The sequence below is a fragment of the Microcaecilia unicolor genome, chromosome 5, assembly GCF_901765095.1.
Source record: "Microcaecilia unicolor chromosome 5, aMicUni1.1, whole genome shotgun sequence".
NCBI classification, from domain to species: Eukaryota; Metazoa; Chordata; class Amphibia; order Gymnophiona; family Siphonopidae; genus Microcaecilia; species Microcaecilia unicolor.
In genome coordinates, this window is record NC_044035.1 from 213521345 (window position 1) to 213546222 (window position 24878).

Below are 24878 nucleotides of genomic sequence, written 5' to 3' on the forward strand. Positions count from 1 at the left end.
CGCTGGGTGGCTCGAGGGGGGGCAGGGGATACGAGAATAGCTGGGTGGCTGGGGGGGCAGAGAAAACGAGAATCGCTGGGTGTCTCGAGGGGGGGCAGGGGACACGAGAATCGCTGGGTGGCTGGAGTGGGGCCAGGGGACAGAGGAGAATCGCTGGATGGCTGCAGGGGGGCAGAGGACAATCACACACACTCTCTCTCTCACAGACACACTCGCACCCAGTCTCACTCTCTCTCTGTCACACACACACACTCGCACGGTGCTGCCAACCATGCAGGAGGGGGAGAGGCAGGGGGTCCTGAGACCACAGGGGAGGGGAGGGGAATGCAAGGGGGGGGAGAGGGAGGAGGTCCTGAGACCTGAGGGGGGGAGGGGATCCTGAGACCAGAGGAGAGGGGGGAAGGGGTCCTCAGACCACAAAGGGAGGGGGGAGGTATCTCTGTCACACACACACTCTCGGGGGGGGAAGGGGGTCCTGAGACCACAGAGGGAGGGGGGAGGTATCTCTGCCACACACACACTCTCTCTCTCTCACAGTCAGTGTCTTTCTTTCTTTCTCTCTCTCACTCTCACACAGTCTCTCACACTATGTCTCACACTGTATCACATTCACTCTCTATGTGTCACACAGTCACTCTCACACACACTCTGTCTCATACACTGTGAAACACACACTCTCTCTCTCACACTCACTGTGTCTCACATAAGCACTCGCACACACTCTCTCTCTCTCTCTCACACACTGGCACCCAGACTCTCTCTCTCTGTCACACACACTCGCACATTCACTCTCTCTCTCTCTCACACAGTCACTCTCACACACACTCTCTCAAACATACACACTCCAAGGAAAATCTTGCTAGCACCCATTTCATTTGTGTCAGAAACAGGCCTTATCTACTAGTTGTCTAATAAAAGGCAAAGTAATCAACCTTCTGCAGCTACATTAGACATAACTGGTTTGTTGGAAACATCTGGTGATTTTGTATCTGGAAGACCCACTTTGGTGGCTTCCTTAGTTTTCTGCCAGGATAGAGATACTATTATGCATTTGTATTTCCACTACCAACAAATTGAAATTTTTGGAAGACATGTATTTTTCCTGATGTTTGTAAGAAGACTCAGGAGAGTAGGAAACAATTCCTTGCTCCTAGACAAGGAGTGCTTTCCCTTGGAGCTAGGTTTTTTCTTAGATTTCCGTGTAAACATATAATCTAGCTGAGGGAAGCCTCTTTTGCATTCCATGAAACAGGAAGGGCGACAAAGATGATAGAGGGGATGGGACGGCTTCCCTATCAGGATAGGCTGAAGAGGCTGGGGCTCTTCAGCTTGGAGAAAAGGCGGCTGAGGGGAGATATGATAGAGGTCTATAAGATAATGAGTGGAATGGAACGGGTCGATGTGGAGCATCTGTTTACGCTTTCCAAAAATACTAAGACAAGGGGGCATGCGATGAAACTGCAGTGTGGTAAATTTAAAACGAATCAGAGGAAATTTTTCTTCACTCAATGCGTAGTTAAACTCTGGATTTCGCTGCCGGAAAAGGTGGTTAAGACGATTAACTTAACGGACTTCAAAAAAAGGGTTGGACGGCTTCCTGGAGGAAAAAGCCATAGAATGTTATTGAATGGACAAGGGAATACAGTATTTCTAGGATAGGCAGGACAAATTGCTTGTTCTTTTGGCCACCGTCGGTGACAGAGTGCTGGGCTTGATGGGCCCTTGGTCTGTCCCGGCATGGCGATGCTTATGTACTTATGACAATTGTGAAATTTTGTTCAGTCGGTCAGTGAGTATGCCAGTAGCAGCTGCTGCTGGTAACTATTAGGGATATAGAAACACAGAAACATAGAAAAATGTAGGCAGATAAAGGTCATATTGGCCTATCCAGTCTGTCCATCCATGCCACCTATTCTCCCTATCACTCCCTTAGAGATCCTATGTACTTGTCCCAAGCTTTCTTGAATTCAGATACTGTTTTTGTCTCCACCACTTCCACTGGAGGCCATTCCATGAATTCAATACCCTGTTCATAAATATTTCCTCAGGTTACTTCCAAGTCTAGCCTCTTTCACTTTCATCATATGCCCCCTCATTTCAGAGCTTCCTTTCAATTGATAGACTTGCCTCCTGTGGATTTATGCTGCATAACTATTTAAATGTCTCTGTCATATCTCCCTCTCCTGCCTTTCTTCCAAAGTATATATATTGAGACTTTTAAGTATGTCCACATATGCTTTATGATGAAGACAACTGACCTCTGGACTGACTCCATCTTGTTTATATCTTTATGAAGGTGTGGTCTCCAGAATTGTACACAATATATTCTAAATAAAGTCTCACTGGAGTCATACAGGGGTTATCATCACCTCCTTTTTCCTACAGGTCATTCCTCTCCCTATAAACCCCGGCATCCTTCTAGCTTTCACCATCACCTTTTTTACCTGTTTGACCACCTTAAGATCATCACATGCGATCACACCTAAGTCCCATTCCTCTTTCATGCACAAATGTTTTTCACCCCTTAAACTATCATTCCCTCGGGTTTTTGCAGTCCAAAGGAATGACCTTGCATTGTTTAGCATTACATTTTAATTGACAAATTCCAGACCATTCTTCTAGCTTTGCTAAGTCCTTCCTCATGTTATCCAAACCATCAGGGGTGTATACCCTATTGCTGATTCAGGTATCATCCACAAAGAGGCAAACCTTATCAGACAGCCCTTCAGCAATATCACTTACAAAAATGTTAAAAAGAACAGGCCCAAGAACTGAACCTTGAGGCCAGTGGCGTAGCCACAGGTGGGCCGGGGCACAACCACTTAGAGCTGAGGCCCACCCAACATTAGCACACGTTTAGCGGTAGCTGGTGGGGATCTCAAGCTCCGTCAGCTGAAGACTTCCCCCTGATGGTAACGAAAATGCTACTCTCCATGATACCGGCACCTGTGCATGCTCAGTTTTCAGCGCATGCCTGCTGCAGACTGCCAAGGTGGAAAGAAGCATTTTCCCGCCAGCTGACATTTTTTTTGTTTGGGGGGTGGGGGGGGGAGAGAACACTTGCTCACCCACTTCTTGCCTAGGCCCACCCAAAGTCTGTTGTCTGGCTACGCTCCTGCTTGAGACACACCACTGGTAGAATCCTTTTCCTCAGAATGAGTTCCATTTACCACTACCCTCTGTCGCCTTCCACTCAACCAGCTCCCAACCCAGTCACTTTAGGCCCATACCCTTACAGCTTGTGAGGGGAACACAGACTGGCAGAAATGTTTCCCTTTAATTGGGCCTAGGGGACAATTTGGTATTTAGGGGTGCAGGTATGTAAGGACTTGACACTATATGATCGAATTATGGAAAGATCTTGCACGGCATTAGATTTAGGGCTCCTTTTATAAAGCCAAGCTAGCGATTCTGGTGCAGCAAATGCGAAGAAGGCCATAGGAACTGAATGATGAGTTTCATCACATTTGCCGTGCCGGAATCACTAGCGCAGCTTTGTAAAAGGAGCCCTTAGAGGGGTGGAAAAATGGATATATTTCTTGGTGGGGAAAGATAGTAATACTGACGGTAAATATACTACCTAGGTTGCTTTTTCTGTTTCAGACTTTACCGATTCGGGTTCCAAGGTCAGTTCTTAAACAATTACAGCAGGAATTTACTATGGATGATTTATCAGCTATCTGACTAGATAGGTGCCAAAAATCAATATATATAAAAGCCCCTGTGATCCATTTATTATACTAGGGATGAGGCACCACCAGTCTTGAAACATTGAATTTCCTTATTTTTGCATCAATTGACTGAAAAAGGTATATACTCATATTGCCTTAATGTTCATCTTTGCTATGTCTGATGTTAGAGGAACTATGGATTACAAAAGGCTGGCTCACCAGACATCTCAAAATTGCTCTTCTGGCACCGAGTTTATATAATACAAGCATAGACTAGTAAAACTCCAAGTTAAAAAGAGCCAATCTGATTACTTTTTATTTACCTTTTCCATACCCTCGTAGTCTAGTTTAAATGCCCAAAGCTGAAGTCTGTCTGTCAAGCCACTAATTGAAGACAGGGATAGGAGGAATTGTTCCGCTGATCCTAACAGAACGTCAGGATTAGCTAACTGCGCCTCTTGAATCCTCTGCTTCTCTTCATCTGTTGGAACCATAGTTAAAATTTTCTGGAAAAAAATAAAGTTGAAAATTTAAAAACATGTAATAATCCTAAAATATGAAATAACTTAAAATGTTCATCTGTTTTTAAATATGACATATTATCCTCATTAATAACTAACTTTACAAAGTAGGAGTGATCTGATGGCTCAATCATGTAATATCTGTGTTACTTTCTATTCACTATTTTTTATTAGTTACCACTCCCTTACAGTAAGGTTCTGAGGATGTACAATTACATCAAAAAAGCTAGCACATTCCCTAGGAATTTAACATTTTAAACATGTTCTCAATTAAAACATCAATATACCTAACAAAAATTAAGATTACTCAGTACAGTAATTTTAGCAAAGACAAATGTCTTCAATATCAAGGAAACCTCCATATAGGGATTCCAGTCCATTGTTCAAAAGGAAGACCATTCCAAAGTTTAACTGCTTGAAATGAAAAAAAAAAAAAACAAGCTAAAACTATGTTTAAATGTAATTCCCCTTAATTGATGGAAATACAAGTAAGCAGCAATTTCTACTCCTAACCAAATCTCTAGAAGCAAGAATTTCTAAAGAATTTGCAAAATATTCTGCGGTAAGCCCCATAAGGAATCAAAAACTATACAAATCACTTTAAAAGTAATTCTGGCCTGTACTAGTAACCAGTGGAGTTTCATAAATCAGTATTGCTTTGTCAAACTTTCTAGTACCAAAAATCTAACTGAAATAACTACAATCTATTGCTAAGACTAACTGAAATACCTAAAGACAGAGTTGCAATAATATGTGGCTGTGGCAAAATTATTAGTTGAGCTATTAATTGAAAATGAGTCTCCTGAAAATAAGATCTAATACATCAAAGCCATCTTAATTTGAAAAATTGTCTTAAATAAATTCTTCACTTGCGGTTCCATACATAGGGTAGCGTCCATCAGTACCCCTAGAACAGTGTTTCCCAAGTCCAGTCCTACAACCAATAGGTTTTCCAGGATTTCAGCAAAGATTATGCATGAGATAAATCTGCATACAATGGAGGTAGTGCATTGAAAGTTATCTCATGCATTTTCTTGCTAGGTATCCTGAAAACCTAACAGGCTGAAAGATCCCTCAGGACAGTTTCGTGAACTATTGCTCTAGGTTAAATGTTAGGCACAAGTTCACATTCCCAAACAGAAAACAGGCCTATTCAGATCAGGGGCGTAGATACGGGTGGGCCTGGGTGGGCCCAGGCCCGCCCACCCAAGCGCACACACACTGCAGCAGCAGTGCATACCATGGAGATGGCACCCGCTCGCGCTCTGGCTAAGCTCTCTCCAGGTTCTGAGGCCCGCCCACCGGTGCCTCCCGTCCCGTGGCCTTTTCACTGCCTCTCAGAACAGAAGCCCGTGGGGGGAGCGGTCATACCGCCTTCGGTAGCGCGGAGTTCGTCGGCTGTTCACCGCATTTGTCCGTTACACACACACCCCTCCCCTTCCGCTAGGGCGCTTGACATCTCCAGAGACACGCGCTCCTTGGGTCATGCGGGACTACAACAAGGTGACTGGCTTCCTGGGCCAGTGGGGACCCTTCCAGCAGCTCATTTTCTTCCTGCTCAGCATCATCCCCAACGGCTTCGTGGTGGTGTTCCTGGCCGCATCTCCTGAACACTGTTGCCTGGTGCCGGCCACCGCTAACCTGGTGGACGGGGTGGCGGTGGACAGCATGTGCTGGCGGTACCGGCTAGACCGGGTGCTCAATTTCTCTGCCCAGGGGCTACTGCCAGGGCTGGACATGAGAAATGCCTGGACGGATGGACGTACAGCACGGACGTGTATCACTCCACCATTGTAACAGAGGTATGTGCTGGGACAGTAGGTGATTGTGTTTGTGTTGAACGCTGCACGGTGATATAATAGAAACAGCGACAACATGATGCACCAGGAAACACACACGTACATCAGATTGCCCATTACCACATTATAGCTTTGCATGTAGTTGAAATGATTGCAGTGCTGTGGGTAAAGGGCTATGTCTGAGGCTGTATATCAATCTTGGAGCTCTTTTACTAAGCTATAGTAAGCAGCTAGTGCAGGGTTTATTTCGTGGTAGACAGTGTGGATCCATGCTAATATCTCCTGCGCTAAAAAGGCAGCCATCGTAGTAAAAATATTGCTAGCTGTCATGAGTGTTGTTAGTAGTATGTGCACCTGCCCTACTGGTAGTCTGATGTATTGATTATTTACCACTGGAGCTAGAAACTCAATTACAGAAACTTTCAAACAGTGTTTCTAGAGACTGTCATGTAGCTTTCCTTCAGTGGATACTCAATCACTCAAAACAGTGGAGAAAAAAAAAACACCTCAGTAAGTCAATAACTGCTTCTTAACTAGCAGTGCAGACATACCAGCCATGGGAGGTCAGAAAAAAACTCCACTAATGGTGCAACTGTATGGGAAGAAGAAATGCCAATAACAATTCAGAACAGTAATGTCAGCTATGCAGATGACTTCAGTTTCTCAATATTTTCAAATTATATTTTTTCAAACACTACTTATCCAGATCCTTCCAATGCGTAGCTGTTACACATCCCAAGGAATCCTCATTTCACATCTACTGCTTTAGGGGATTGATTAATTTCCCTTGACCACAGCGATCTTCAATAGGGCAGTGTATGGGAGGTGGGGATAGTGCTGGGCAGACTTATACGGTCTGTGCCAGAGCTGGTGGTTGGGAGGCGGGGATAGTGCTGGGCAGACTTTTATATAGTGCCCACCCATATTAGCTCTGGCCCACCCAAAATGTCAGGTCTGGCTACGCCACTGATTCAGATACAAAGAGAAACTCAGTGAAGAAAGTGTATACTGTTTTAGTTCCTCTACTCTTCATTACTCTGTGCTTGATTCACCCAATCTTGAGTGTGTGGAAGGAAAATACCATTTCAGAAGAAAAATAAATAGAAACTGTTGTAAAAACAGATATTTCTACTAAAAAAATAAAAGAGCAACAGATAGGCCCCTATTTTAGATGCCTTATGCGAACTCTTACGGAGTTGGTCTTCAGACCAGACTCTGACAAGTGCAGAAGGTATTCAAGCAGGGTCTGTGTAGGACAAGAGCGAGGATCTAGGGCCTTGCTGTCACACCAGACAGCAAACCTCCTCCACTTAAAAGAATAATACCTCTTCGTGGAATCTTTCCTGGAAGCAAGACTCGGGAGACACCCTCAGAAAGACCTAAGGAGGCGAAGTCTACACTCAACATCCTGGCCGTGAGAGCCAGCGACTGGAGGTTGGGATGCAGAAGCGCCCCTTCGTTCTGAGTGATGAGGGTTGGAAAACACTCCAATCTCCACGGTTCTTCGGAGTACAACTCCAGAAAAAGAGGGAACCAAATCTGACATGGCAAAAAGGGCGCAATCAGAATCATGGTTCTGCAGTCTTGCAGTTTCAGCAAAGTCTTCCCCACCAGAGGTATGGGAGGATAAGCATACAGAAGGCCCTTCCCCCAATGTAGGAGAAACGCATCTGACGCTAGCCTGTCGTGGGCCTGAAGTCTGGAACAGAACTGAGGGACCTTGTGATTGATCTGAGTGGCAAAAAGATCCAACGAGGGGGTGCCCCACTCCCGGAAGATCTTGTGTACCACGTCCAGTTGAGCAATCACTCATGAGGTTGCATTATCCTGCTCAATCTGTCGGCCAGACTGTTGTTTACGCATGTCAGATACGTGGCCTTGAGAAACAAGCCGTGACAGAAAGCCCAAAGCCACATGTGGACGGCTTCCCGACACAGGGGGCGAGATCCGGTGCCCCCCTGCTTGTTGATGTAGTACATGGCAACCTGGTTGTCTGTGTGAATTTGAATAATTTGATTGGACAGCCGATCTCTGAAAGCCTTTAGAGCGTTCCAGATCGCTTGCAACTCCAGGAGATTGATCTGAAGACCTGATTCCTGGAAGAACCAAGCTCCCTGAGTGTGGAGCCCATCTACATGAGCCCCCCACCCCAGGAGAGATGCATCCGTGGTCAGCACTTTTTGAGGCTGAGGAATTTGGAAGGGACGTTCTAAGGCCAAATTGGATCGAATTGTCCACCACTGAATAGAACTGTGAAATTCGGTGGACAGTTGGATCACATCCTCTAGATTCCCCACAGCTTGATACCACTGGGAAGCTAGGGTCCATTGAGCAGATCTCATGTGAAGGCATGCCATGGGCGTCACATGAACTGTGGAGGACATATGGCCTAGCGGTCTCAACATCTGCCGAGCTGTAATCTGCTGAGACGCTCTGGCTATGGATACGAGAGACAGAAGGTTGTCTGTCCTCATCTCGGGAAGATAGGCCCGAGCTGTCTGAGAGTCCAGCAGAGCTCCTATGAATTCTAGTTGTTGAACTGGAAGAAGGTGGGACTTTGGGTAATTGATGACAAACCCTAGTAGCTGTCATGGTTGTGCCCATGTTTCGTGCTCTCCTTCCTCTCGCCACCTGGTGGCCAGACCTGGTGGCTGCAATGGACTGTCTGGTTATTGTCACCCGTTCCATATTTCAGCCCAGTCCAGTCCGGATCTTGCGGGCTGCCAGACTTGCTTGCTTGGATTGAACCTACACAGCACCTGTAGTTGCCTGGTGATTGCTGCAGTGAGCCTCAGCTGCTGCTGGGCTTATTAGTCAGTTGGAAATTCTCTGCCTTTGCATTGCCTTATGCCCTGGTTTGTTGGTGCTTGTTGCACTTCTGCTGTGTGTGGGTTCTTGCCTGATAGTCTTGTTTAAAAGTATTGTCAGTGAATTTGGGAGCTTGTGGATATATGGGGTTGGATTTTAAGATAATGTAAACACATTGTTTTGTTTAGAGCATGAGACCCCTGAAGACGCTGATTTATAGCGAAACAAGATCATGTCAGGTCCCAGTGTGGTGATTTGATTACCTTGAGAACAATGACCCTGAGAGGGAATTCATCTATTACAAGTTTAACAGTTGATTTGATCTGAAATTTGAACATTGGAGTTTGTATTATGGTGCTGTACAGAATATCTTGGCACCATTAAGGAACTGTGATTTTCATGTGAAGCAGTTCAGTTGAAGAGGTTTTTGATCTGGAATTCACAACCTAGACTATGAACCAGTTGATGTTTGAAAAACAGAGCTGAGAATATAATCGATTGAGGATCAATAAAGTGACATTGTAATGCTCTATATGGTGATGAGTATACAGATGGGAATGAATTCAGAAACAAATCCTGTTATATTAAGTTATATTAAGTTTATATTGTGTTGTGTTGTATGAGGAGTATGAATGTGAGCAAATGAGTGTGTAAGTGAATAATTATAGCATACAAACACTGTGTTAAGAAAGAATTGTATTGCATATTTTGTTAAAAAGAAATAAAGATATATGGATTGTGCATTAATAACAGTTGTGATGTTAATGATTATTCATGAGACAGATTTGAATGCTGTGGAGGGAGTGCATGCAAATATGTTTCATATATATTCATTGTGGATATCCTGAAAACTGATTGGCTGGGATGCCACTGGGACCAGGTTTGAGAAGCACTGCACTAGGGAACTCCTCCACTCCAAAACACAAACAAATATTTTCCAGAAAAAGGGAAGTGATAAAACTAGAGGACATGAACTGAGGTTCCAGGGTGGTAAACTTAGGAGTAATATCAGAAAATACTTTTTCATGGAGAGGGTGACAGATATCTGGAATGCCCTTCTGGTGAAGGTGCTGGAAAGAAAAATAGTGACAGAAGTTTTTTTTTAAAATGCATGAGAAACAGATGATGGTATCAAAACAAACCTGAAATGACCTCATGGCTGTTGACATGTTATGATGGACTGGAATGATGCTTAGATGGCAATTCCAGCGGTGGGAAGCTAATACCAATGCTAGACAGACTTCTACAATCTTTCATATATTGCAGCCTGGATGGACTGTACAGGTCTTTGTCTGCTCTCAATTATTATGTTACCTTTAAGACTCATTCAAGAATAGACAATTCAGTTAGTTTTCATTATTTTGTAAATACTGCACAGAGCTACATTTCTTACCTCAATACCTTCCTTATTAATTGTATATTCATCGAAGTTCAGAATAGCGGTTTTAATACTGTTCACTGTTGGAAGTACCGTTAGACCTATGTTTATTGCATTGCTTCTCTTTGAATCCAAAACAGTTATTTGCTTTTTACCATCAGCAGCTTTCTGCAGGACAAAGAATAAAAGAAAAATCAGATTAAATCACACAAATTCAAACACCAAAAGCAGATCACACAGAATGTCTTTCTCATCTTATCAAGCAGCCTGTGATCAGCCCTCTCACTTCTCGTCTGCTTTTATATGATTGTTTTAGCCTTAACTCAAAGGCCCAATATTTAAAATGATTTAAACGACCAAGAGAGGCTTTAGGCTGTTTAAATTGCCTGTTCGGGTCTAACCAAGCACATTGAACAGCACTTAACTGGATAGTGCCACTGAAACCCCAAACCTGTTATTTTGGTGACAATCCAAGGGTGAAGTCAGAACTAGACAGCTAAGCATTGTTAGACAGTTAAGCACTGAGGCCCCGATGACCAATTCCCCATGCTATTCCGAAACAGCGCCCTCAAAATAGAGCCGGAACAGTGTGGCAAATTAACTCTCCAATGATCAACGCTAACAACATGCAAATTTAGGTGTGTTAATGATCGATTTTCATCTATTTAATTTTTTATATATTGCCTGCAAGTCCGAAAGCTATAAAAATAGCATACATGCTGGTACAGTAGGAATTTTTCTGTCACTGGAGGGCTCACATTTTAAGTTTTTACCTGAGGCAATGGAGGATTAATATCAAAAGTAGCCACAGTAGAATTGGGTTACCCTGGATCTCAGCCCATTGCATCATTAGGCTGTTCATCCACTCATTTTCAAGCTGTTACACCAGTCCTCTGTCTTAAATCCCCTTCAAGAAAGGGATCTGGGCGGCGGCAGCGATAATACACTGAAACCTTCTGCTCAGTGTGCTGCTGCGGCTAGGAAAGCGAATAGAATGTTGGGTATTATTAGGAAAGGTATGGAAAACAGGTGTGAGGATGTTATAATGCCGTTGTATCGCTCCATGGTGCAACCGCACCTTGAGTATTGTGTTCAATTCTGATCGCCACATCTCAAGAAAGATATAGTAGAATTGGAAAAGGTGCAGAGAAGGGCGACTAAAATGATAGCGGGGATGGGACGACTTCCCTATGAAGAAAGACTAAGGAGGTTAGGGCTTTTCAGCTTGGAGAAGAGACAGCTGAAGGGAGACATGATAGAGGTATATAAAATAATGAGTGGAGTGGAACAGGTGGATGTGAAGCGTCTGTTAACGCTTTCCAAAAATACTAGGACTAGGGGGGCATGCGATGAAACTACAGTGTAGTAAATTTAAAACAAATCGGAGAAACGTTTTCTTCACCCAACGCATAATTAAACTCTGGAATTCGTTGCCGGAGAACGTGGTGAAGGCGGTTAGCTTGGCAGAGTTTAAAAAGGGGTTAGACGGTTTCCTAAAGGACAAGTCCATAAACCACTACTAAATGGACTCGGGAAAAAATCCATAATTCCAGGAATAACATGTATAGAGTGTTTGTACATTTGAGAAGCTCGCCAGGTGCCCTTGGCCTGGATTGGCCGCTGTCGTGGACAGGATGCTGGACTCGATGGACCCTTGGTCTTTTCCCAGTGTGGCATTACTTATGTACTTATGTACTAATAGTAGCAAGGCTACTCCACTCCTTTTCAACTGTTACACCAGTCCTCTGTCTTAAATCCCCTTCCATAGTAGCAACTCTGGTACTCATATTTTTTTTTTCCCCAAAGCAAACAACACAGTCCATATCTCGTGCTGTGTGACAGTAGCAGTCTTGGTCAAAACTGATATAAACTGACCTACAGAGGGCTGGGCATGAACTATTATCAGCACTTTCTAATATGGTTGTTACTGGACTTGCAGTAACCCAGGCAGACAACAGCTTCTGGGGACAAACTCTAGGAGAACAATCATCTGGTCTCAAGGGCAGTTCCCAAGACTGGATTTTCACTAGCAGTACTTCTTGCGGCAACAGCCACCTTAGAATATTTTCTCCTGGAGCCAGAAGAGGCTCCCAGTATTCAAGGCTCAAAGATGCTTTAACTAGGGGTGGAGTTCCCTCTCCATCCCTGACAAGGACCTTTCCCAACATTTTGGCTTGCTTCAAAAACACTACTATCTGTGATATAGTAGTCTGAGTTAAAGTAGGCAGTTCTAGGGTAAAGTTAGTTTTACCCTCTCTGTTGACCATAATAAAGAAAAAAGTAAATCCATAAAGGCTTAGATTAGCTCATGGTCAGGAGAGCAGAAGCAAAGCATCTTGCCTTGCAGGTGTCATCTTGGATCTCTCCCAGCTCCATAATTTTGTTATGAAGCCTGAGAATCATAGCCAAATATGTAAATGTCTGGCTAAGAAAAACAAAAACCTCTGCTTGAAGGAGGCATTCTAATGCATGGATATCTATGGAGTTCAATGTTATTTAGCATCCTCAAATTGGTTCCTCGAATAATGGATTGGACCCCCATCTCCCTAGCCATTGAAGATGATGATTAGCAGGAGGTTCACAACTTATTTTCCATCAGAATCGTTATACCCACACTAGCCCACTCCTCAAGTCACTTCACTGGCTCCCTGTCTGCTTCGGCCTCTGGAGCAAACGTGAGCCCTTGGGCTGCTGCCGAGGAGCGACAGCAGCAGGCAAAACCCACCAACCAACACTGGGCAAGCACACCGGCAGGGACTGCAGGCACTGCCCAGCGAACCGGAACAAATGGACTGGAATCCCCCGGACTGGAGGACACAGGACTGGAACACTGGACTGCAATTCCCCGGACTGGAGGACACAGGACTGGAACACACACCGGACCGGAACACACTGGACCGGAACACACTGGACTGGTCCATACAGCTTCACCTGCGCTTGGCCACTACCCCCCCAAGGGTTGAGCCCTTGGGTTCGAGTGGCCGGCAGGACTTACCGGATACCGGATGACACAAGGACCAGGACTGGAAACAGAAGTACTCCTAAACCTAAACTGATCTACGTGCTCCCAAGCCCTAAACCAGCAGGAGTGTTCCTAACAGTAAACTGACAAAAGGACTTCCTAAGCCCTATACTAAACAGGAGCTCCTAAGCCCTGCTCAACAAAGGGACTTCCTAAGCCCTAAACTAACAGAGCAGGGAACTAAACACAAAGCTAACACAGGTGCTACTAAGCACCGCTCTAGCAAGCTAGATACAAAACTAACAAGGAGTTTCCCAAGCCCTACCCTAGCAAGCGGGACACAAAACTAACAAGGTGCTTCCTAAGCACTAATCTGGCAAGCTAGACACCAAACTAACAAGGTGCTTCCTACAGCACCACAACCCAAACAGCAAAGACTGCAATGCTCTCAATAGCACAAACACCAGGAGTACTTCTAACAGCAAAATCTGTAGTGTTCCTAACACCACCAAACCCTGAAGTACTTCTAACAGTAACAGAGCTTCCAAAGCCCTACACACAGCAATGCTTCCAAAACCAAGAGGGAAAAGCAGGGGAACCAAAGGGAAAAGCAAGAAAGCTAAACACACAAACACCAGTGCACACTGCACTAACACTAACCTGGACCTTAGCAAAAGCAAGCAGGGAAACTAGACACAAAGTCAGAAGTGCACACTGCACCATCCTACCTAAAGCAAACACCACCGTTGCAAAGGCTCTGAAGGAAACAACACCACTTCCTTATCAAGGCTCTCCCTGATGATGTCACACTTCCTAGCCCCAGGCAACAGCACACTGACCCAGAGAGGCCCAACCCACACCAATGCAAAACCATGAAGCACTTGAAGCCAGTACAGCCAAAGAGAGGTACAGCTAACTCAGTCCACCCACACAGCTGTGGTAAAGTGAAACAATTAGAGTCATGCTGCTGGAAGCTGCCAGCACAGAGAGAGAGAGCCAGCTGCTCAGAAAGGACAGACAAAAGAAACAGAAGCCAGCTAAGCTGACCACCAGGAAAAAGGTAAGTTTGAGAGGGGTTATGACCACAATCATAACAAAACTTCTCGTACTGACTTTTAAATGCATCCTCTCTGCAGCCCCCCATTACCTCTCCATTCTCATCTCTCCCTACATTCCTCCCCGTGCACTCCTCTCACTGGACAAATCTCTCTTGTCATCCCCCTTCTCCTCCACTGCTAACTCCAGGCTTCATTCCTTTTCTCTCGCGGCACCTTATGTCTGGAATAGACTTCCTGGACCTATAAGTCTACCTTCATCTCTACGCTGAAAACCCACCTTTTCATTATTGCTTTTAGCTCCTAGCCACTACTCAATTGCTCTCCCCCTTCTCCCTTCCTTCCTTCTCACCTTTACTTTCCTCACCTGTAACTGTCTCGTCTGTCTGTATTATTTACATTGTAAGCTCTTTTGAGCAGGGACTGTCTCTCTTTATGTCAGGTGTTCAGCGCTGCATGCATCTGGTAGCACTATACAAATGCTAATAATAATAATAATAAAGTACATAAGTAATGCCACACTGGGAAAAGACCAAGGGGCCATCGAGCCCAGCATCCTGTCCACGACAGCGGCCAATCCAGGCCAAGGGCACCTGGCGAGCTTCCCAAATGTACAAACATTCTATACATGTTATTCCTGGAATTGCGGATTTTTCCCAAGTCCATTAAGTTGTGGGTTATGGACTTGTTCTTTAGGGAACCGTCTAACTCCTTTTTAAACTCTGCTAAGCTAACCGCCTTCACCACGTTCTCCGGCAACGAATTCCAGAGTTTAATTATGCGTTGGGTGAAGAAACTTTTCTCCGATTTGTTTTAAATTTACTACACTGTAGTTTCATCGCATGGCCCCTAGTCCTAGTATTTTTGGAAAGCGTGAACAGACGCTTTACAGTCACCTGTTCCACTCCACTCATTATGTTATATACCTCTATCATGTCTCCCCTCAGCCATCTCTTCTCCAAGCTGAAAAGCCCTAGCCTCCTTAGTCTTTCTTCATAGGGAAGTCGTCCCATCCCCGCTATCATTTTAGTCGCCCTTCGCTGCACCTTTTCTAATTCTACTATATCTTTCTTGAGATGTGGCGATCAGAATTGAACACAATACTCAAGGTGCGGTCGCACCATGGAGCGATACAACGGCATTATAGCATCCTCACACCTGTTTTCCATACCTTTCCTAATAATACCCAACATTCTATTCGCTTTCCGAGCCGCAGCAGCACACTGAGCAGAAGGTTTCAGTGTATTATCGACGACAACACCCAGATCCCTTTCTTGGTCTGTAACTCCTAACGCGGAACCTTGCATGACGTAGCTATAATTCGGGTTCTTTTTTCATACAAGCATCACCTTGCACTTGCTCACATTAACCGTCATTTGCCACTCAGCCGCCCAGTCTCCCAAGGTCCTTCTGTAATTTTTCACAATCCTGTCGCAAGTTAACGACTTTGAATAACTTTGTGTCATCAGCAAATTTAATTACCTCGCTAGTTACTCCCATCTCTAAATCAATTATAAATATATTAAAAAGCAGCGGTCCTAGCACAGACCCCTGAGGAACCCCACTAACTACCCTTCTCCATTGTGAATACTGCCCATTTAACCCCACTCTCTGTTTCCTATCCTTCAACCAGTTTTTAATCCACAATAGGACATTTCCTCCTATCCAATGACCCTCCAATTTCCTCTGTAGCCTTTCATGAGGTACCTTGTCAAACGCCTTTTGAAAATCCAGATACACGATATTAACCGGCTCCCCTTTGTCCACATGTTTGTTTACTCCTTCAAAGAATTGAAGTAAATTGGTCAGGCAAGATTTCCCCACACAAAAGCCGCGCTGACTTGGTCTCAGTAATCCATGTCCTTGGATGTGCTCTGTAATTTTGTTTTTAATAATAGCCTCTACCATTTTCCCCTGCACCGACGTCAGACTCACCGGTCTATAATTTCCCGGATCTCCCCTAGAACCTTTTTTAAAAATCAGCGTTACATTGGCTACCCTCCAATCTTCCGGTACCACACTTGATTTTAAGGATAAATTGCATATCACTAACAGTAGCTCCGCAAGCTCATTTTTCAGTTCTATCAGTACTCTAGGATGAATACCATCCGGTCCAGGAGATTTGCTACTCTTCAGTTTGCTGAACTGCCCCATTACGTCCTCCAGGTTTACCGTGAAGTCAGTAAGATTCTCCGACTTGTCCGCTTGAAATACCATTTCCGACACCGGTATCCCACCCAAATCTTCCTTGGTGAAGACCGAAGCAAAGAATTCATTCAATATCTCTGCTACGTCTTTATCTTCCTTGATCGCCCCTTTTACCCCTCTGTCATCCAGCGGCCCAACCGATGCTTTTGCCGGCTTCCTGCTTTTAATATACCGAAAAAATTTTTTGCTATGTTTTTTTGCCTTTAATGCTATCTTTTTTTCGTAATCCCTCTTGGCCTTCTTTATCTGCGCCTTGCATTTGCTTTGACACTCCTTATGATGCTTCTTGTTATTTTCAGACGGTTCCTTCTTCCATTTTCTGAAGGCGTTTCTTTTAGCCCTAATAGCTTCCTTCACCTCACTTTTCAACCACGCCGGCTGTCTTTTTGACTTCCGTCTTTCTTTTCTAATTCGTGGAATATGTTTGGCCTGGGCCTCCAGGATGGTATTTTTGAACAGCGTCCATGCCTGTTGTACAGTTTTTACCCTCTCAGTTGCCCCCCTAAGTTTTTTTTTCATCGTTCTTCTCATTTTATCATAGTCTCCTTTTTTAAAGTTAAACGCTAACGTATTTGACTTCCTGTGTATAGCTACTTCAAGGTTGATATCAAAACTGATCATATTATGATCACTGTTATCAAGCGGCCCCAGTACCATAACGTCCCTCACCAGATCATGCGCTCCACTAAGGACCAAGTCTAGAATTTTTCCTTCTCTTGTCAGCTCCTGCACCAGCTGCTCCATAAAGCTGTCCTTGATTTCATCAAGGAATTGTACCTCTCTAGCGTGACCCGATGTTACATTTACCCAGTCTATATTTGGATAATTGAAGTCACCCATTATTATCACATTGCCCATTTTGTTTGCGTCTCTGATTTCTTTTATCATTTCTGCGTCTACCTGCTCATCCTGGCGAGGCAGACGGTAGTACACTCCTATCCAGGGCCGGTCTTAAGGCGAGGCGACCGAGGCGGCTGCATAGGGCCCCGCGCGGCGCGCCTAAGGTCGCCCCGCCCCGACCGCCCGAGTTCCAGTCCTCCCTCCCTCGGATGGCGCGCGACGGCGGAGTGGTGGGGGCGGTCCGCCCCGGCTGTCAGCGGGTGGGGGGTGCCCTGCACCCGCTGCTCCCACCCTGTCCTACCTTTAAAAAAAGACTGTGGAAGCGCCAGAGGGACAGGCAGCGCCTCGTGTCTGCCCTCCCTGCTACTAAAAATGTCTTCGACGTCGTCATTGGGCCTTCTCACATTGAGTCCCGCCCTTCTTTGAGGTAACTTCCAATTACCGCGAGGGTGGGTGGGACTCAATGTGAGAAGGCCCAATGACGACGTCGAAGACATTTTTAGTAGCAGGGAGGGCAGACAGGAGGTGCTGCCTGTCCCTCTGGCGCTTCCAAATTCTTTTTTTAAAGCCAGTGAGGGTGGTGGGGACCGGAGAACAAAGCTAGTAGGTAGGTTGGGGGGGGGACTCAGATGGGAGAAGGGTGTATGGGGTGGGAGTTCTCAGGTGGGGGGAAGGGTGGGGAGGGGGTTCTCAAATGGGAAGGAGACTACTACTTAACATTTCTAAAGCTGAGGTGGGGAGGGGGTTCACGGATGGGAGAAGGGGGTGGGGAGGGGGTTCTTGGATGGTTAAAGGGGACAGGTGGGGAGGGGACTGGGGTTCTTGGATGGGAGAAGGGAACCGAGGTGGGGAGGGGGTTCACGGATGGGAGAAGGGGGTGGGGAGGGGGTTCTTGAATGGTTAAAGGGGACAGGTGGGGAGGGGACTGGGGTTCTTGGATGGGAGAAGGAGACAGAGGTGGGGAGGGGGTTCATGGATGGGAGAAGGGGGTGGGGAGGGGGTTCTTGGATGGTTAAAGGGGACGGGTGAGGAGGGGACTGGGGTTCTTGGATGGGAGAAGGGGACTAAGGAGGGAGTTCTCAGATGTGAGAAGGGGACGGGTGGGGAGGGGACTGGGGTTCTTGGATGGGAGAAGGGGACCGAGGTGGGGAGGGGGTTCACGGATGGGAGAAGGGGGTGGGGAGGGGCTTCTTGGATGGTTAAAGGGGACGGGTGGGGAGGGGACTGGGGTTCTTGGATGGGAGAAGGGGACTGGGGAGGGGCTTCTCGGATGGAAGAAGGGGGCAGGCACTGGGGTCTGAGAAGTGGCCATATGGGAAAATGGGGGCCATGCCTGGGGCTGGTGGGAAAATGGGGCATGAGTGGGTCAGGTAGGAGAATGGTTCTGAAAAGGGGGCCCTAATACAAGGCATGTGGATGAAGGGGCTGGAACTGGGGGCTGAAAAGGAGGGTAGGTGGGATAAGGGGGCTAGTACTGGGACTGGAGGCTGTAAACGGGATAGGGAGAAGTGGCTGGGGGGCTGAAGCTCGGGACTGGTGGGAGAAAAGGGCTGGGGCTGAAATGGGGGACTGGTGGGATAGTGGGGCTGGAACTGGGGACTGAAAAAGGGGCGGAGAGAGGGGCAGATCCTGGATGGGGTAGCGAGAGGGAGGGCAAACCCCGGATGGATGGGAGAGGGAGGTCAAATTGTGGATTGAAGGGGCAGAGAGAAAGGGCAGACAGTGGATGGCAGGGATAGAAAGGGCAGACAGTGAATGGATGGGGGAGAGAGAGAGGGCAGACAGGGGCAGATGGTGGATGGATCATGGAAGGGGCAGAGATAGAGGGCAGATGTGGATGGAAGGGGCAGGGAGAGAGGGCAGACATTGGATGGAGGGATCAGCAGAGAGGGCAGACACTGGATGACAGATGCTGGATGGAAGGAAGACAGTGAAAAGAAGATGAGGAAAGCAGAAACCAGAGACAACAAACTGTAAATAAAATATATATTTTTATTTTTTTGCTTTAGGATATAGTATTGTAGCTGTGTTAATAAATGTTTATAAATAGAACATGTAAATAAGGTAATCTTTTTATTGGACTAATTTTAATACATTTCGACTTAACTTTCAGAGAAGAAAACCCCCTTCCTCAGGTCAAGATAGGATACTGTAACAGTACTATACTGTATTGACCTGAGGAAGGAGATTTTGGCCTCTGGAAGCCAAATGTATTAGTCCAATAAAATGGTATTATTTTATTTTCTGTATTTGTTTTATTTCTATTTGTTAATTTGTAAAGTGGTGATTGGTATTTGTTAGTTTTTTCAAATTTACATCTGCTGTCTTTATATTTTGCACAGTACTAGGGGTCATTTTCTGTTTCTGTGGTGTTGAATTGTATGCAGAGTCTGGCATCTTGGGGGTTCAGTTTAATTTTTGTCTAAATAGAAAGTTTAAATATTACTACTTATTCTATAGTGGATTAGGGTGTATCTGTGTTTGTGAAAAAGACATGGCTTTCAGTTGGCATTGACTGTGCAGGATCGACGATCTGTACTATTCTGTCAGGTTTCATTTTACAATAGGTGAATTGATGTTCTAGTGCTGTAGTGTTTTAAGATGTTTTCCTTTTCTTTGTGTGATTCGTAGAAATGACTGCTTATGGTATGGTAGAATTGCTCTATAGGTCCTAGAGTGTTTTGTATTCTCGGCATACCTAGTACTGGATTTTGGAGGGGGTGTTAAAAAATGACCGGGAGGGAGGGGGGCCTTGGAGCTGGGAGCCCTAGGGGGGGAAGCCCTGGAGCTGGGGGCCTTGGAGCTCAGAGGGAGCAGCCCGGGAACTCAGAGGGAGGGGTAGCCGGCCCTGGAGCTAGGGTGGGGGCGGAGTTAGGTGGGGGCAGGGCTAGGGTGGGGCCCCATCAAATTGGTCTGCATAGGGCCCCGCACTTGCTAAGACCGGCCCTGCTCCTATCATCGTCCTTTTCCCTTTTATATATGGAATTTCAACCCACAATGATTCAAAGGTGTGATTTGTGTCCTGCTGAATTTGTAAGCTGAGTCAAGGCTCTCATTAATATACAATGCTATCCCTCCACCAGTCCGGTCCACCCTATCACTACAATATACTTTGTACCCTGGTATGACAGTGTCCCACTGGTTCTCCGAGGACAAGCAGGCTGCTTGTTCTCACGACTGGGTTGACGTCCGCGGCAGCCCCCACCAACCGGAAGAAGCTTCGCGGGACGGTCGGCACGCAGGCCACGCCCACCGCGCATGCGCGGCCGCCTTCCCGCCCGTGCGCGACCGCTCCCGCCAGTTACTTTTTTTTCCGCGACTGAGAGAGTTGTGCAATTGCCTCTCTCTCTGTTCAGCCGCCGGATTTTCGACCGCGTTTACGCGGATCGTCGCTTGGATTCCCGTTCGGTTTCCTCTCATCTTGTTTGTATTGTTTTAAAAAAAAAAAAAAAAAAAAAAAAAGAAATTTTTCGCGCGTGTGGAGCACGCGCTCCCCTTTTCCCTCGCTTACTAGCGGGGACGCCACGTTGCGGCCTAGTGGCCGCTCGGTCGGTTGATTTTTGCGTGGTGTGATTTTAGCCACCATTGCCGACTTTGACTTCGCCGACGCGATTTTTCCGTCGATGTCCTCGAAGGTCCCGAGTGGATTTAAAAAGTGTGGTCGCTGCGGCCGGCCGATCTCGCAGACCGACACCCACGCTTGGTGCCTCCAGTGCCTCGGGCCGGAGCACAATCTCAAGTCGTGCGCTTTGTGTCTCGGTCTCCGGAAACGGACTCAGGTTGCGAGGCAAGTTCTGCGGGACCGTCTTTTTGGAACTTGCGCCAGCCCCTCGACGTCGACCTCGACGGCATCGGTATCGAAGGCCGGTTCTTCGGTACCGGTATCGATGCCCGAGACATCGGCACCGATGGCAGCGACCCCAGGAGAACAGGTCCCGTCGGCCCGCCGGTCCGCCGGTGAGAGTGGGGTTGAGAGGCCGCGTGGGCAGTCGGCCCCGGTCACTCCCTCAGCTCGTGAGCCACGGGACCGAACCCTGTCGGACCCGGTACCTCGAGACCGAGGGGGATCGACCTCCTCCTCCTCCATGCCCTCCGGCGCCGGTGACGTGCACCGGAAAAAAGATAAGAAGCGCCGTCACCGGGAGCCCTCGGTGCACCCTGAAGAGGAGTCGACGCCGAAGCGTCATCGCAGAGAGGAGAGATCTCCGTCGGTGGTGGAGGTACTGACGCGTCAGGGTTCCGGCACCTCGGTGCCGTCTCCTGGCCCCCAGCAGCTTCTGGCACCGACACCCTTACCGGCCCCACCGCCTTTCCCGGCAGCGGGCCTGGACGAGTGCCTCAGAGCCATCCTTCCGGGGATCCTGGAAGGGCTGATGCGCCAGGCTGTGCCGGCGCCGGGGGTGCTTGCGCCCTCGGCGCCGATGACTGTGGCGCCGGCGAGCTCTAGCCCGGCGCCGGGGCTGTCGACACCGCCGCCGCTTGCGGTGCCGGTCTCGACCGCCACGCAGGTGGAGTCCCCGTCGACGTCGATGGAGGGAGCTCCGTCCCCGCCGGCGCGGGAGTCCACCGCTCGACGACACCGAGACCTCGGTGCCTCGACGTCGAGCCGGGCCCGGTACAGGACTCAGCTACATGAGCTAATGTCCGATACCGAGGATGAGGACTCGTGGGGGGAAGAGGAGGACCCTAGATATTTCTCCTCAGAGGAGTCTACGGGCCTTCCCTCGGACCCCACGCCTTCACCGGAGAGGAAGCTCTCACCTCCTGAGAGTCTCTCCTTTGCCTCTTTTGTGCGGGATATGTCTATAAGCATTCCCTTCCCCGTGGTCTCTGTGGAAGAGCCGAGGGCCGAGATGCTCGAGGTCCTCGACTATCCATCACCACCTAGAGAGTCCTCCACGGTACCGCTGCACAATGTCCTGAAGGAGACGCTGCTTCGGAACTGGGTGCGACCACTAACTAACCCCACCATTCCCAAGAAAGCAGAGTCCCAGTACAGGATCCACTCTGACCCAGAGCTCATGCGGCCCCAGTTGCCCCATGACTCAGCGGTCGTGGATTCTGCTCTCAAGAGGGCACGGAGTTCGAGGGATACCGCCTCGGCGCCCCCGGGGCGGGAGTCTCGCACTCTGGACTCATTTGGGAGGAAGGCCTACCAATCCTCCATGCTCGTGACCCGCATCCAATCTTACCTGCTCTATATGAGCATCCACATGCGGACCAATGTGCAACAGCTGGCGGACCTGGTCGATAAGCTCCCGCCGGAGCAGTCCAGGCCTTATCAGGAGGTGGTCAGGCAGCTGAAGGCGTGCAGAAAGTTCCTGTCCAGGGGGATTTTTGACACCTGTGACGTGGCATCTCGTGCTGCGGCCCAAGGTATAGTGATGCGCAGGCTCTCATGGCTGCGTGCCTCTGACCTGGACAACCGCACCCAGCAGAGACTGGCTGACGTCCCTTGCCGGGGGGATAATATTTTTGGCGAGAAGGTCGAGCAGATGGTTGACCAACTGCATCAGCGGGAAACCGCTCTCGACAAGCTCTCCCACCGGGCGCCTTCAGCACCCGCCCCCGCGGGCGGGCGTTTTTCCCGGGCTCGGCAGGCTGCACCCTATTCTTTTGCGAAGCGTAGGTACAACCAGCCGGCCCGAAGGCCTCGTCAGGCACAGGGACAGCCCCAGCGCGCTCGTTCCCGTCAACAGCGTGCGCCTAAGCAGCCCCCTGCGCCTCCACAGCAAAAGCCGGGGACGGGCTTTTGACTGGATCCATGGGAACATAGCCGCCCTACAAGTGTCCGTACCGGACGACCTGCCGGTCGGAGGGAGGTTAAAATTCTTTCACCAAAGGTGGCCTCTCATAACCTCCGACCAGTGGGTTCTCCAAATAGTGCGGTGCGGATACGCCCTGAATTTGGCCTCCCTGCCTCCAAATTGTCCTCCGGGAGCTCAGTCTTTCAGCTCCCATCACAAGCAGGTACTTGCAGAGGAACTCTCCGCCCTTCTCAGCGCCAATGCGGTCGAGCCCGTACCACCCGGGCAGGAAGGGCAGGGATTCTATTCCAGGTACTTCCTTGTGGAAAAGAAAACAGGGGGGATGCGTCCCATCCTAGACCTGAGAGGCCTGAACAAATTCCTGGTCAAAGAAAAGTTCAGGATGCTTTCCTTGGGCACCCTTCTGCCAATGATTCAGAAAAACGATTGGCTATGTTCCCTGGATTTAAAGGACGCATACACTCACATCCCGATACTGCCAGCTCACAGACAGTATCTCAGATTCCGCCTGGGCGCACGGCACTTTCAGTATTGTGTGCTGCCCTTTGGGCTCGCCTCTGCCCCACGAGTGTTTACAAAGTGCCTCGTGGTGGTAGCGGCCTACCTACGCAAGCTGGGAGTGCACGTGTTCCCATATCTCGACGATTGGCTGGTCAAGAACACCTCGGAGGCAGGAGCCCTCCGGTCCATGCAGTGCACTATTCAACTTCTGGAGCTGCTGGGGTTTGTGATAAATTACCCAAAGTCCCATCTCCAGCCAACTCAGTCTCTGGAATTCATAGGAGCGCTGCTGAATTCCCAGACGGCTCAGGCCTACCTTCCCGAAGCGAGGGCCACCAATCTCTTGGCCCTGGCTTCGCAGACCAGAGCGTCTCAGCAGATCACAGCTCGGCAGATGTTGAGACTTCTGGGTCATATGGCCTCCACAGTTCATGTGACTCCCATGGCTCGTCTTCACATGAGATCTGCTCAATGGACCCTAGCTTCCCAGTGGTTCCAAGCCACCGGGAATCTAGAGGATGTCATCCGCCTCTCCACCAGTTGCCGCACTTCACTGCTCTGGTGGACCATACGGACCAATTTGACCCTGGGACGTCCATTCCAAATTCCGCAGCCCACGAAAGTGCTGACGACGGATGCATCTCGCCTGGGGTGGGGAGCCCATGTCGATGGGCTTCACACCCAGGGTCTGTGGTCCCTCCAGGAAAAGGATCTGCAGATCAACCTCCTGGAGCTCCGAGCGATCTGGAACGCACTGAAGGCTTTCAGAGATCGGCTGTCCTGCCAAATTATCCAAATTCGGACAGACAATCAGGTTGCAATGTATTACGTCAACAAGCAGGGGGGCACCGGATCTCGCCCCCTGTGTCAGGAAGCCGTCGGTATGTGGCGTTGGGCGTGTCGGTTCGGCATGCTTCTCCAAGCCACGTACCTGGCAGGCGTAAACAACAGTCTGGCCGACAGACTGAGCAGAGTCATGCAACCGCACGAGTGGTCGCTCCATTCCAGAGTGGTACGCAAGATCTTCCGAGAGTGGGGCACCCCCTCGGTGGATCTTTTCGCCTCTCAGACCAACCACAAGCTGCCTCTGTTCTGTTCCAGACTTCAGACACACGGCAGGCTAGCGTCAGATGCCTTTCTCCTTCATTGGGGGACCGGCCTCCTGTATGCTTATCCTCCCATACCTTTGGTGGGGAAGACCTTACTGAAGCTCAAGCAAGACCGCGGCACCATGATTCTGATAGCGCCCTTTTGGCCCCGTCAGATCTGGTTCCCTCTTCTTCTGGAGTTGTCCTCCGAAGAACCGTGGAGATTGGAGTGTTTTCCGACTCTCATTTCGCAGAACGACGGAGCGTTGCTGCACCCCA

General features: G+C 48.2%; 1 protein-coding gene across 1 annotated transcript in view; it reads right to left on the reverse strand.

Annotated features, from left to right (window-relative positions):
• Positions 1–24878, reverse strand: part of FHOD1 (formin homology 2 domain containing 1) — a 586414-nt gene that overhangs the window by 126743 nt on the left and 434793 nt on the right. Inside the window, exons 14-15 of the mRNA XM_030203753.1 lie at positions 10193–10345; positions 3995–4177 (exon numbers count right to left, since the gene is read on the reverse strand). Coding sequence (XP_030059613.1) covers positions 3995–4177; positions 10193–10345 — 336 coding nt within the window. The remainder of the gene's footprint in view (positions 1–3994; positions 4178–10192; positions 10346–24878) is intronic.